This window comes from Lissotriton vulgaris, chromosome 6 (assembly GCF_964263255.1).
Source record: "Lissotriton vulgaris chromosome 6, aLisVul1.2, whole genome shotgun sequence".
Taxonomy (NCBI): domain Eukaryota; kingdom Metazoa; phylum Chordata; class Amphibia; order Caudata; family Salamandridae; genus Lissotriton; species Lissotriton vulgaris.
Genome location: NC_141694.1, coordinates 1,190,674,176 through 1,190,689,100, shown reverse-complemented (window position 1 = coordinate 1,190,689,100; position 14,925 = coordinate 1,190,674,176). Strand labels below are relative to the sequence as shown.

At 43.5% G+C, this 14,925-nt stretch overlaps 1 protein-coding gene across 2 annotated transcripts in view; it reads right to left on the bottom strand.

Moving 5' to 3' along the window:
* Nucleotides 1-4,489: 4,489 nt before the first annotated feature.
* GINM1 (glycosylated integral membrane protein 1) overlaps nt 4,490-14,925 on the bottom strand; it is a 225,419-nt gene continuing 214,983 nt past the window's right edge. For both annotated transcript variants that reach the window (XM_086927294.1, XM_086927293.1), the window contains exon 8: nt 4,490-8,822. In XM_086927294.1, coding sequence (XP_086783420.1) covers nt 8,699-8,822 — 124 coding nt within the window. In that variant the 3' untranslated portion in view covers nt 4,490-8,698. The remainder of the gene's footprint in view (nt 8,823-14,925) is intronic.

Sequence of the window (14,925 nt, the reverse complement as noted above, 5' to 3'; positions counted from 1 at the left end):
CAAATATCTACTAGATCTGGTACACACATACCGCCCCCGGCGCCTACTTCGCTCGTCTTCAGGAGAGCTTTTTGAAATCCCTAGGTTCAAATTGTCGAGAATGGGAGGCCGCTCCTTTTCTCTACTTAGGCCAACCTTATGGAATTCCTTACCTGATGTGATTAGGAGGGAGAAGCCCATCTTCCGGAAGCAATTAAAAACCTGTTTTTTAATCAACATTGCTAATTCAGATATCCCCTAGCTTCTGTTGTGGTTTGCGCTGGGAAACCCTTGTTGGGTAGCTGTGCACATTACAAAATAAAGTAACATAACATAACAGGGAGAACTGCTCAACTCAGTCGCCCTTCGTATCGCTGGAGATCACTGAAGGCGATGCCCCCGTCCCTCACTGATGGTCGCCCAACGAGGGCCAAGGGACACCACATGCCCGCAGGGGCGGTTGTGGCAGGCCACGAGCAGCACCTCTGTACAGGGCCACATATGTTCCCCCTCAGGGCCCAAACTCAGTCACGCCAGATCCCCAATGCAGGAGGGAAGGGGGGACAGGGCAGCGTGGCCCAGCTAGGTATTCCGCATCGCCCTCAACTGCGGTCGGGCCAAGATGGTGCCCTCTCCCGAAGCAGAGCCAAAGGCAGTTGCAATGCAGGTATTGTGTGGTGCAAGGGGCAGCAAGCAGGTCTCAGCAATCACCACTGGGCATCAATTGGACCTGATATGCGAGTGTTAATATGCGTTAGGGCCTACAGAAAGCTGGCGCTCGGACGATCTGCATCCCCCACCATTCCCAGTTAGGCTACACCCCCCCAGGGGAACATTTTGAATCTGGTTTTCTACAGAAAGGCATCAGCGCTTGGAGGTCCGGTATAGGCTTAAGGGCTGCATCCTTCTTTGATACAGGGAAGTCATGCAAACATAACCTTTCTCATTTCTCCAAACGGCATTTGCTGTATGGCACCCTTGGCTAGAAGAAGGTTGACTTCATCCTGCAAGATTGCCAAATGATCCACTGGCATTCACTCTGATATGGGGTAACATTGAGGCAGAGAGGAACTGAAAGGCAGGGTGTAGCCCATTAGAATAATCTACAAGACTCCTCTGTATGGCATGAGCGATATCCAGCTGGAGAGTAAATGTTGTTTACTGCTTACTTCCAGTTGAGTATGAGCCTTTGAAGGCAGGTTTAAGTGCTTATCAGTTGCTGCAGCATAGGAAAAAGAATTATGAGATCTGTTCCAGCTGCTGCAAACAGCCATGGCCACAGTAACCACCGCTGCTCTGAAAGGACTAGGCTTGCTGCATAAGTTAAGAGTGCTGAGGTTGTCTGTAAGCTAGCCCACTGGAATAACACCTAAAATTCCTGTACTGTTGGTGGAACCGCTTTGTGGGAAACAAGTTTTACAAGGACCATAATGTGGCTTGAATATCCTTAAATCATACAAGCGCCGCATGAGCCTACTCTCCAAACCATCTAGGGACATCAAAGGGCATGTCCATCAAAGACCCTTGGAAATCTGGAAACCAGGTTGATCTGATCCATACGTGCCTTCTCAGTAAAACACTGCAGTCAATAGCTCTGGCAACACAGTCTGTGGCGTCCAAGCCAGCATTTAAGACTTATTTTGTCACATCCTGGACATCATGTATTGCATGAGTCAGCCATGATATGAGGTCTCCCGGGATATCTGGCAAGATTTCACTGGCGATATCCTATAAAGTATGAGTGTACCGGCCCAGATGCACATCACATTCAAGGACCTTAAGGCTAAACTTGCCAAAGCAAATATTCTCTTTCCCAAAGTATCAACACGTTTTGGCTCACTATCCGGAGGATTGGTCTAAAAGGCATTAGAAGTGACTATATATGTCCTCTGTACCACCAGGCTCCAATCATAAAACGCTTTTTCAAAAATCAGAATCATCAGGAGCCTGCCTATGTTGCCTGGCACAGGCCAACTGACCAGATGGCCAGGAGACTGTCCGTGAGGGCCTCACTGAATGGAAGTAGTGGCTCAGATGAGTTAACCTTCTGGTTGAAGGGTAACAGATAACAAGTTTGCCTTCATTCCATCTGTAAATATGACACATCTGCTACCCTTTGCATAATGGCTGCAAATTAGGCATTTTCTTGTTTGTTGCCCCATGTAGGTAGTCTAGCTCAGTCTCTAGAGATTTATCAAGCCCAGTAGCATTTTGTAAATCCAGGTATAGCCCATCATCTGCATTATGATTGGGAAAGAGGCTGTCCCCCTCCTCAGTTTCATCAGGGACATTTTACTTAACCTGAACCACGTCAGAGTCGTCTCTAGCTTCTGATATACTGGTGTCAAGACAGAGGTCGAGAACTTGTGTCTGGTTGCAAACTGACAGGCTGTGCTTTAGTCATATTGTGGTGTCACATAGGCCTAGGGCAGGCTGACGACAGCTCGGTGTCAGAGTTGCGCCTAGGGCTGGAGTTAGCATTATGACAGGCACAGAAGGGACTAGCATAGACTCCGGGGTTGGAGTGGAATTGTGAACTGGTGTTCTAACAGGCCCAGAAAGAGGTTCCGGGGGGGGGGGGGGGGGGGGGGGAGATAACATCCTTGGCACACCATTCAAGGTACATTTCGAAGATGTCAAAGACCAATAAAGTTTGAAGTGGCACCAGGGTCTACATCGAGTTGCATGAAAAGGCACTGAAATCACTGCAGGGTGGCACTTGTATGCTGCTCTGCTGTGTTACTTCCAGTGCAGTACAGAGTCACCGCAGTCACAAGGCACTGCCTATCGGCTCCAAGTAGCATTGCTGTAAAATTCTCTAGATCCAGTCTAGCACCTGGGGATATTCAAAAGGTGAGGAATCTGTGGTTAGATGTATCCTGTGTGCAGTGCCTGGAGGATACCGACTTATCCATGGTTGAGTGTGCCCTTACATGTCATGACGGTTGGATTCCATGAAAAGTGTAGTGAAAGATGATGCACGCTGCTATCTATCAGGCAATGGTAGCCTTAGCTGTTGCTATGGCCAACAAGAAATCAGTCTTCCATGGAAGAAGTTTTAGAACACAGGATGCTATTATTCAGAAGGCTTGTGCATCAGCCTAGCAAGAAAAAAATGTAAGTCCCAGAAGCCTGTGGCACACTATACCAATGGGACAGAAAGCAGTCAAAAAAGCCTGCTAGAAGGCAAAAGAAGATATATATAGATTTCGATATTTTGTTTAAAACGCACCATGACAAAGAACTGAGACAAAGGTGGCACTTTCTGTAGATGGAATAGACCTCATGTATTCTAGGGCAGGTGGAGGAAGCACCCACACAGTCAATAGCATGAGGGGAAGGAGAAATATTTCTCTGAGCTGAGCCACGATATGACTGACAAATTGTCACGGCGATGGCTAGAAGAGGCTTGTCTAAAAAATAAAAGTTTACAAGGCAGACCCAATTCCCACTCTGAATAGTGTAGGTAACATTTCAGCTGTTCTGCCATTGCAAACATAAATAAGCATACAAATGTATTGTTCAATTGACTATTTCTTTGTTTAAGACTAATGTACAGATTTGTCTGACTAGAAACACCCAAAAGCAAGCATTTCTTTGCAATTAATCAGATTAGTTCCTTACAGTACTTATTTGATAGTTTTACAGTGGAAAACCCGTTCCGGGGGCATTGCAACTCTGTACTTGAGAGCAAGTTTGGCGTCTAAACATTTAAACACATAATAGCATTTTGGTGTTAATATTCATGGAGATGCAGAAATCAGAAGGATGAAGGAGTGACAATTTACCTGTGGAGATGTACTGAGATGGCCAATTTAACAATCCGCAAAAGTAGTATGGTGCACTGAGCAGAGTATGCAATAGGTATTTGATTGAGAGGGAACGAAGCAGGACTTTTATTAGAAATAAGGACAAAAGAGTTCTTTCACATGTATGCATTGGAAAGCGTTGGGCGTAGCCGACTGGCACCCAAGTGGCGTGAAGGACCTCTGGTCAGGGCTTAGCCAAGCCATGCATTTGCAGTCTGACAATTTAACCACTAAGAAGGCTATAATTGATAAGCGGTCAGTTTCACACCCTATTCTTTTTAGGGGTGTGTAATGGGAACGCAGTTGTGGTGGAATCCTGTCAGACTTTCTACAGAATCTACGGCAAAGGGTGGTGACAACAGAGTGAAACAGATTAGTGAACAGAGCAGGAAGCAAACATTCTTGGAGAAACAGACAAAACTCGAGAGGTGTCTCTTAAGACATGTGGAAGGAGTCATATTTATGAATATTAAACTTTACTAGACATACCTGGTGTAGGGAAATCTAAATCTTTTTTGACAACTGTGTGGGATTATGTCGCAGTTCAGGGGTGAGTTCTGTATTCTTGGGGTACCTTACAAAGAGATTATAGATTGTTTCAAGCAGTAGGGGGTTTCCCATAGAGTTTTTGCTTGCTGTCTGTAACCTGCTAGTTTCATTGCCTTTCTTACAATGTTACCACTCAAAATTACACTGGCAAATATCTGCAAAAATGTTTTATTCAATAATTTCTTTCTACATGTACAGATAAAAAGTGCCATTAAAATCATGAATAGAAGAAAAGTAAACTCTTGGAATACTGGCTAACCAGTAGTATTGGTGCATTCTGGTGTGCAAAGAAGTGGTTTCTGAAACCACAGATTATCGAATTAAACCAACACCCAAATAACTTAATTCAGAAGAATAGTTCTCATCTTGCGCATTTATGATGTTGAGTTGGGACCCAGAGCAACTTGATAACGAATCTCACTGAAGACGACAACTCTGTGAAGTCGCAGTCAGTTTGTCAGATTTTACGGAAGTGCTTGCAGATCAAGATGATCGGTCATCTCTACATTTTAAACAAGTTGCCTTACTACAGAATTGCAACTTACAAGATTAATACCAACACATAATCACAGTCAAAGATCCAATTTTAAAAAACAGCACTCAAAAAGGTAACATATGGTAATGAAAATCCCAAAGCGCACTACCACCCTTGACTCCCTTACATCGGTAAATTATGTCAAAGGAACATCTCTCTTTTGAACATTACTAGCTACAAATGTGTATTTAACCAACACAGAAAATCAAAACATGTCAGGAAATCTGAAAAATACATAACCTGTAGATAATTTACATATACAGACCAGATACCCTTTTTGCCATCTCGAACTCTGCATGCCTTGAGCCTGCCAAGAAAGTCTGAGGCCTGGATCAAAGCCTCGCACTGCAAGTACTAGTAGGAGGCAGTACTTATAAAACGCACTGTGACCAAAAATGGTATCCTGGCGCTAGTTATTACCACTATGTAAGAAAAACAACTGCTGAAGTGCATTCATAATTTAGTGGCCTCTAACCTAAGACCGGTAAAAGTAGTCAGGTTGTGCCTTTCTTCTCTATTATCCCTACTTGGTGTGAGATATTACCAAGAAAAAAATCTGAAGTTGGTAAATGCCTTGCTAATGTAAAGCATTAATGAGCACCACTCGCAACAACAGGACACTACCCCTAAAGTAGAAGCTGTGCTTAGATTCTTTGTTCAGGGTTGTCAGCTAGAAATCTCTAAACTTTCCTACCGTTTGTCTTAATATCCAGAGGTGCAGAACAGATTCACAGTCAGTGCCAGTGGTTTTAATAAGGCCACTTTGGAAGGCACGCCATGGTATCCTTTCCTTCACAGGTTATCATTAAGCTGTCCAATTGTACTTCTTGTCTTAATACAGTTGTTGATAAACTTGGACGGGCAGTCTCAAAACCTAGTCTTAAGAGGGTAAGCTCACCCTAGCGGTGTGGAACCTTTCAGGACACATGCAGACATGCCTGCCTTCTAGTTATATCAGGGTATTCTGAGGGAGGAGTACAACTCCCATAAGTTAGCCTAGATGTATGGTTTAGCTGGTGTGTGGAATCTGATACTGATCCCATTTTCTCAGACGTTGTAGGGTTCTCAATTGTGTATCATTGGCTTGTGGACAGACGTCATATAGGATTATTAATGCGTATGGTATACAATATTAGCTGAACTCTACAAAATTTGAGGCAAACCTTCTGAGGAACACCCTTTGGCATGTATTCTGTTAAAGGGAATTAGACACTTAAATGCTCTTAAACCTAAAAACTCTACATTGTGTAATGTTAATATGTTTTTTTTACAACTTTCAGTCATGGAAGGACAAGAACGTGCTTTGATTGAAGTTATTGCCTTGCACACTGGTCATGCTGTTATGCTTAGTCGCTTTTGGAAGAGTACTGGATGTTAGATCATTGGACATTTTCTCAATGTATTTGTCTACAGCGGGGATTCATTGTACTATTACAAGGTGTACTAAGAAAGGATCAACTGCCACAGCGTTTTTAACATTTCATTTACAGCAGAAGTTATGTGCAGTGATGCCTCAAGCAGTATACACAATGCAGAAGAATTTGACATCTGCCTCACTTTCATTGATATTTTTATGTAAACCTTTTACTCCAGTTAACTGCAACTACTCTAAATCACTGAAGTAGAGGGGTGATATGTCTATAGGGGATGGCTTCAGGGCATATTGTAGCTCATACAGTCAGACGTGCTATGCCCTAGAAAGCTTTATGGGTGGGGCAAGTTTGGAGGATATTCTCAAGCCAATCATTGGTCAAGGGTGTCTACATTGAAAACCTTTTACTGCAAGCCAATTCCACATGCAATATTGACCGTATACTTTGAACAAGAGTAATAGAAAATCCTGTCCAGTCTTGTAATAAAATTGCATATTATCCTAGCCAGTTGGTGAAGGAGAGTCCCGATTTTATTAGAGACAAAGAAGGTCGATATTATAAAATAACTGTGCTCAGAGACTCATGCTTCCACACCTTTAAGTGAGAAAGTACTTCTAGCATGACAAACACAATCTATTCCAAAGACATGCATCTGTATTTGTTTTGATATATTGTGTCTTTTTCCCTTACAGATCTTGAGACTCTGCCATCAATTTTTGAAAAAGCGGGGATCAGGTATGTATTGTTTTCATCCTGGGTGCCTTTCCGCAAGTCTATTAACCTTTCAAGTATACTCAAAATGTTGGGCGTATCTTTACATTTGTTAGATGAATGGCCCAGAATAGTCCTAATGAGACCCTAAAACGCCTTATGGGTTAAAAACAGATTACCAATGAGAACAGGGAAACTGCTCAAAAAGTCACTGCTCAACTGTTTCATAAAACACAGGACTAAGTAAATGGATTTATATTTCAAGACCCCGCTTTTAGCCTTAGCAGTAATTATGCACAACTGTCAATGGGATTACCACAATAAGCTGTTTTAAATTCTGAATGACATCCCATCCAAACAAAAATTATTGATGATTTCTGATCGATGTAATCAATTTTCAGGATATGGAATAGTGTATGCCTCAGTGTCGTACTTTGCACTCTAATCACAGATTTGGGTGTTACATTTTTTTATATCCCTTTTTACTGTTCAAGGCATACAGTACATCTGCTACTATACCACACGAGTGTCAATGCCCATATGATTTTAATATACCAAAAAAGGTTAATTTAATTATGTCAAAGGCTATATCAAGGTCTTATTCTCATTTAATGCATCTCGCAACTCCAATAACTTTGGTTTAGCAAACTAAAAATAACATTAAATGTTTTAAAGTGACACATTTTCTCTTTTTAATAGTGTACAAGGCCTAACCCCTGTAGCTTTACATGGGCTATCTTATTTTCCTTTTGTCAATTTTATTAGGACACTTTGATATGCATGGTTTAAACTGTTGTTCACTGTGTGCAACATCAAGATGCCACCAACCTTTTAGCACGAATAACATTCTAAAACATTTTAATTACACAACATTTTCATGTACCTTTATAAGGGTACTAACTCACAAAAATGAATGAGGGGAAATTAGATCACGGTACGTCCGTTTTTAAAGGGTATGGATTAGTTATTCATGTCATCTACAAAAGTGGTAAGACATGATTCACTTGTACATGTGTCTAATAAAGCGCTCTTCTGTGCTTTTAAAAGTACACTGCATTCCAGTTTTTACACTTTCAATTTGCTGGGCAGCAGGCCTGCTGTAGTCCATGCTTTCATCTGCTTAAATCAAACTGTACTACAAGTCAGAAAATTCACCTTAGAGTTCATAATGAGCAATAATTTACATGGAGTACTTTTCGGGTAGCTTTGATGTTCTTCCTAATGAAAGGTACGTTTGACTGTGGTTGCCTGAAAGGGGGTACTCACCTAAAAACAGTAAAAGAGGCATTTTGCACACAAAACATTGTTCACGATTAAAAAGTGTATCTCAGGTTCAAGTCACCCAAAAAAATAAACATATTAGATCATTTGAAAATCCGCGAATTGTTTTTGTCCTATTTGCTGAGTGGAAAATGGTCTGTGAAAAAGGAGACCTCGTGAAAGAAATCTTTTACTTCAGTAGCAGCACAGATGCTAAAACGATGAACGGTTATGTTCCACATGGCTTGAAGGTCGCAGGAGAGAAATCATTTGTAAGCAAGGCAACATGTTTCAGTTTCTCAAGATCACAACAGGAACTTTATGTAAAGTCATTTTTCTGTAACAACTTGAAAGTTTATTACAGAAATATTGTAAGTATTATTTTCTTCAGTTATTTGGTGAACGGGATTGGAATTTAAAAAGATGAAATGCCACCATTTTGGGTTTGTAGTACTGATTCCTGAGAAGGTCGCACACAAAAATTAGTTTTTAGAGCAAGACAAGCTGTATTCCTTCAAACCGCCATCCTTTTTCTCTGGAATTTCCAAAAGTAAAGGCACAGCAACGATTGGTAGAACATGGATGTCATCATGGAGAAGAAGTCCCCTTAAAAAAAACAACAACACACGATTACAATATATCTTCAAATGTACGTATTGAACTGCTTCAACTTTCATGTGCACAGACTGTTTAGTTTTTCGGGGCACCAAACTAGTTTTTTAGTTTAATATGTCATTTTATTTTTCATTGTTATAAAATTACATCAAATACACCCTGAATACAAAAGAAAACAATAAAAATACAAATAATCAAATTTCCCCTACCTAGTCTTACTCCCCATGCACACAAGATTACTGAACTACTTGTACCGTTCTATAGTTGTATGTCCATAAAAAAAGGATAAACTTGGATTAAAGCAAATCATTTCCTAATATAGTGATAAATTACCATCTGAAAGAAATGTAATATAAAGTTAACTGCAACCAAAAGAGGTTTCCAAGGAGGAGGGTGGGTGCCTGTGAATATACAGCACAACTTGCCACAAACAGATGCTTATTGGGTAACAGTAACTGTTTGAGGCATGTGTGGGTGTGAATGTACATGCTTAGCAAAGACAGTAAAGCAGTTCTCCTCCAGAAGCGGCGGTTAAACTGTGGAGGTAGCAGTTTGACATAATGTAGGTAGAACCGCTTTGCCCACATTAGCTTGTTGACTGGCCATGACATCTATACAGTAATGTTTTGTAAATTGATGCGGTGTAGACCGTGTAGTCGATTTACATATGTCATCTATAATGTTTGCTACAAAAGCCATTGAAGCTCCTTTTTTGGTAGTATAGTGAGCTTTTGCAGGGATAGGTAGAGTTTCTTTAGCTTCAGGATAACAAGTTTGGATGCATTTCACAAACCAGTGTGAAATGCTTGATTTAGAAATGTCCCTCCCTTTGTGTGTTTTAGAAAACGCAACAAACAGCTGCTGTGTTTTCCTGAATGATTTGGTTTCATCGATATAGTACACAAGGGCTCCTTTTACATCTAACATGTGTAAAGCCCTATCCGCAACGGAGTCAGATGAAGAACAAATTATTTATATTGGATTGGTAGGTAGTAACACTTTGTCTTTATGTACAGGGAAGAGTGGTTCTTCTAAAGTTAATGCACAAAGCTTACTATCACATCTGAGTGAAGTGATTGAAGTTAAAAATGTTACCTTCCAGGATAGAAACTGGCGCGGGCAAGAGTGTAGGGCAGTGGTTCCCAAACTTTTTTGACCCGTGGCTCCCTTGCCCTAATTCGCAGTTGGCCGTGGCTTCCCCCCATTTTTTTACCGGTGGATGGGTGGGTGGGGATGTAAGCCCGACCTCGGGAGTACTTCCTGTTGCACTCTGACTGCCCCCTCTGTCCATGCCTGTCCCCACGCCCTCAGACTGCCCCTTCCCTCCATGCCTCCTTTCTTCGTGCCCTGAGACTCCCCCTTATATCCATGCCTGCTCCCTTTGTGCCCTGAGACTGCCCCTTCCCTCCATGCCTTCTCCCTTTGTGCCCTAGGACTCCCCCTTCTATCCATGCTTGCTCCCTTCGTGCCCTGAGACTGCCCCTTCCCTCCATGCCTGCTCCCTTTGTGCCCTGAGACTGGCCCTTCCCTCCATGCCTTCTCCCTTTGTGCCCTGAGACTCCCCCTTCTATCCATGCCTGCTCCCTTCGTGCCCTGAGACTGCCCCTTCCCTCCATGCCTGCTCCCTTTGTGCCCTGAGACTGCGTCTTCCCTCCATGCCTTCTCCCTTTGTGCCCTGAGACTCCCCCTTCTATCCATGCCTGCTCCCTTCGTGCCATGAGACTGCCCCTTCCCTCCATGCCTTCTCCCTTTGTGCCCTGAGACTGCCCCTTTCCTCCATGCCTGCTCCCTTCGTGCCCTGAGACAGCCCCTTCCCTCCATGCCTCCTCCCTTTGTGCCCTGAGACTGCCCCTTCCCTCCATGTCTGCTCCCTTCGTGCCCTGAGACTCCCCCTTCTATCCATGCCTGCTCCCTTCGTGCCCTGATACTGCCCCTTCCCTCCATGCCTTCTCCCTTTGTGCCCTGAGACTGCCCCTTCCCTCCATGCCTGCTCCCTTCGCGCCCTGAGACTGCTATATACATTTACTCCTGCGTATAGGTGAATATACCAACCTCGCCCCTCCCCAAGTAACATCAGTCCTTTTTTTTTAATGTCAATGGGTACCCCACACTGTACAATGGTTCTGTTCATCAATTCATGCCATGAGCATAGCTATCAGTAGTGCAGCAGATGAAGTGGCACCAGGGCTCATGTATGTTATACTTAGGTGTGGAATGAAAAGCTGGTAATGCACCAAAGATTTGGAACAATATCCCCATATCCATCTGGACAGCCCGCACACTACATCGTCATGCAGTAACAGACCACCAGCCATCTACCCCTCCTATCAAATGTTGACTGAGTCTTTGGCTTTGGCCCTGTACAGATGTCTGTACAGAGGTCTGCAGACATTTGGCTAAGTTTGTGCTGTATTAATACCACATACATACAGGCATAATACACTAATCAAACAAAATTGGGGAATTTTCTTAAATATAGAAGACTTGGAGAGACCTTGGCCAAACCCTTCTGCCCACTCTGTGTATAATGAAGTATTTCCTCTAAATAGAACTTCAAAATATATGTACCTATTTTATCAAGGTTATGATTTAGACTTTTTATGTTTTTCTGCTATCTTCATCAATAAGGTTGCTTCTTGCAAAGGAGCTTCGGCAATCGTTAATCGCTGGCACCTCCTGTGATGTCATTGTCTGTGATGTCACAATGTAAGTAAAGCAGAGGAGCTTCACTCATTTCCCCCCAGAAGCCTTGGGCCCTTCTGGATCATGGGGTCCCAGGCCAGAGAGGCTTCCTCCTTGATGCTTGAGGGGATATTATTAGAAATACAGCAGAAGGAGAAGCTGAATTACCAAGATTATATTAGACAGAACAGCATGAAGCAGACTCCAGGTGTCAGTGGGGGCGAACCATTTTTTCTTATTTAGATAATCAAGTAGACATGTCCATGAAAGAAAAAAAGCCTCTGCTTGGATTTATGGTTGAATATAGGCACTGAGATATTCTATTCGAAGGACTATAGAAGATTAGCACACAAATCACTTGAGAAAACCAGCTTCAATAATGTGCAGCTAACCGCTCTGGACAGCATGTTAAGCATCTAATTACACGAGCTGCGCACCCTACAGCAGTTGTACCTCACTACATATCCCAGCATACAGCTCTTCAAAGCAGCTGTGATTCAGACAGTCATCAGCATCTCCTTCTGAGGACCGACCTCGTTCCTTTCACAGCCGGTGCTGCAAGCACAGCCAGCCACCGATGTGGCGACCAGTAAGGGGACAAAGCTGACCCTCAGCAGCCCCTCAGCTCCTTACACGTCAAGAGAGGTCTGTGCTCGCGAAGCAGTGAGGGGACCTGGCGTGTGCTCCACCAGCACAATGGTTCCTGGTTGTCCTGAGACAGACGGCTGTCCGCTCGGGTCTGTGATTTTAGGCGGCGCACAGCTGAGGCAGGAGACCACACTTCACTGTGAGGGGCACGTTCTTCAAACACATGCCAGATAAATGCGCAATGTGCACACACACTGTTCTTCTTGTTAGAGCGCACACACAGCCACACCCCAGCACTTCACAGGTCGTTAAAAGACCATTTGCATGTTAATGAGGCCTTGCTGTTGTTTCACCCCTTCCAAGAGCCCCTGCAGCTCACCCTTTCTTTCCATCCCTGTTTCCTTAAAGCGGCGGGTTTGACACTATTATGCAGGTGTCATTTCTAAATTGCTAGCGCTGCCACTGCAATTTCACACATCGTGCCGCGGCGCCCCTGGCAACTGATAACGGCGCACCGGGGCGCCGCGGCGCACAGTTTGGGAACCACGGGTGTAGGGGCTCAGATGGAGGACCCATTATCTTCGTTAACATTCTGTTAAGATTCCATGTAGATGCTGTGGTACTCTTAGAAGAATCACTCTTGAGACCTTTTTGGAAGGCTTTAATTACAGGAATACTGAATAGAGAAGTGTGTTGCCTGATTTGGAGATATGTGGCTACAGCTGCTAAGTGGAGCTTTATGGATGTAAAAGCTAACTCAGAAGTAAATAAATGAATTATATTACATCCTGGAGGAAACGGATCAATCCTAGAGGATTAATGTGTTCTGAATGACAATAGTGAACACATCTTTTCTACTTTGCCACATAACAGGCCCTACTAGAGGGCCTTCTTGCTTCTTTAGGAATGTCCATACAGGGCTGGGGTAGATTTAAGTAATCAAACTCTTTGACCTCAGAAACCAGATAGCAAGGTTGAGAGACATGGGGTCTGGGTGTCTGACTTCTGCATGGTTCTGAGTGAGAAGGACCTGCCTGTTGGGGGAGTACCTCGTTTGGAACTACTGATAGTTCTAGGAGTGTAGTGACCCATGGTTGTCTTGCTCCTGTGGGAGCCACTAAGATGAAGGTAAGAGATGTCTGCTGAAGTTTGTGAACCACAAACGGCAGCAGTGGGAGAGGTGGAAAAGCTTAAGCAAATATTCCAGCCCAATTCATCCATAGAACATTGCCCCTGTCAGTGGACGTGGGGACCTGGAGGCGAAGCTTGAGCATTTGCCATTTTCTGCTGTGGCAAAAAGGTCTATGTGTGGGTGACCCCAATGCTGGTAAAATGGGAGGAGGACTTGCAGGTTGAGTTCCAATTTGTGGACATATTGGAGCCTCCTGCTGAGGAGATCTACACATTCGCTGTTGACTCCTGGGAGCTACTCCGCTAATAGGTGAATGTTGTACCAGAGAGCCCATCTCCAGATATTCTGGGCTAAATAAAAAGAGCTGAGATGACCTGGTTCCCCCTTTATTTGCAGATTAACATGGCAGTCATGTTTTGATGAGGATTACCTTGACAATTAATTAGTTGTGGAAGTTAGACTTTGAGCGGTAGATGAACAGCTAGCAACTCCAGGTGATTGAAATGGAGATGTGTTTGACTGATTGTCCTCTGTCCCTGGACTGTTACATCCTATTAATGAGCCCGCCCACCCATAAGGGAAGTGTCAATTGTTACGATTTTCTATGGGACTGGTTTAAGAAAGGCTGTAATTTTAGGAGATTGTTGGTATTCCACTACTGCAGAGAGTGGCAGGCCTGACGGCTCACCAACACTAGCTCTTCTAACTGACCCTCCACTTGAGTCCATTGATGCGCTAAGCACTCCTGCAAAGGATGCATATAGAGTCTGGCATAGGTACTATTGCTATGCATGAAGCCTTGGTCCCTAGGAGATGCATAACTGTTCTCACTATTATCTGCTGATGAGGCTGAAACTGGGGATTGAGTAAATGGAATGATCGAATGTGGGTGGCAATTAGGTAAGCTACCCACTACTGAGGGTTGATGATAGCTTCTAAGTAAGGTTGTATTTGAAGGGGTTGGAGATGGGATTTGGCTGCAAGGATGGTAAAGCCTAGTTGATGAAGTAGGTTATGTTGGCTTGCATGTGTTGTGATGAGTTGTGCTTTTGATGAGCCAGTAGTGAAAATATGGAACACAGTGTATGTTTTGTCTGCATAAAAGGGCAGTACTACCAAGAGATATTTAGTGAAAAACCTGGGCCCTGTAGTGACCCCAAATGGGAGCACTTTGAATTTAAAGTGCTGCACATTTAGTACGAATGTGAGGTATTGGCGATGCACAGGGTAAATTGAAATGTCCTTCAGGTCGAGTGCGGCTTTGAAGTCACCTTGTTAGTAGTGGGATGACATCTTGAAGGGGGACCATGTGGAAATGCTCTGAGAGAATGTACTTGTTAAGAGGTCTAAGGCCCAAACCTGACCTTAAGGACTCATCCTTTTTGGGAACAAGGATGTAAAGTGAATATACCCCTGTGCCTTGCTGGTTTAATGGTGCAGGTTCAGTGGTCCCCTTTTATTTTATATTTTTCTAAAGAAGTAACAGAACTTCCTCTCTGAGCAACTGCTGATGGTCTGTGATTGCGAGGTCCAATGCTTGGGGGTGCAGAAGTGAGCTCCAGACAAAAACCCTATTGAATAATATCCAATACCTACTAGTTGGAGGTGATATTCCTCTGTGCGGAAAAGAAACATTTTAGATAACACTTCACAGGTGTTGTGTGATCGGGTGGAATGGTTGATAAGTCAAGG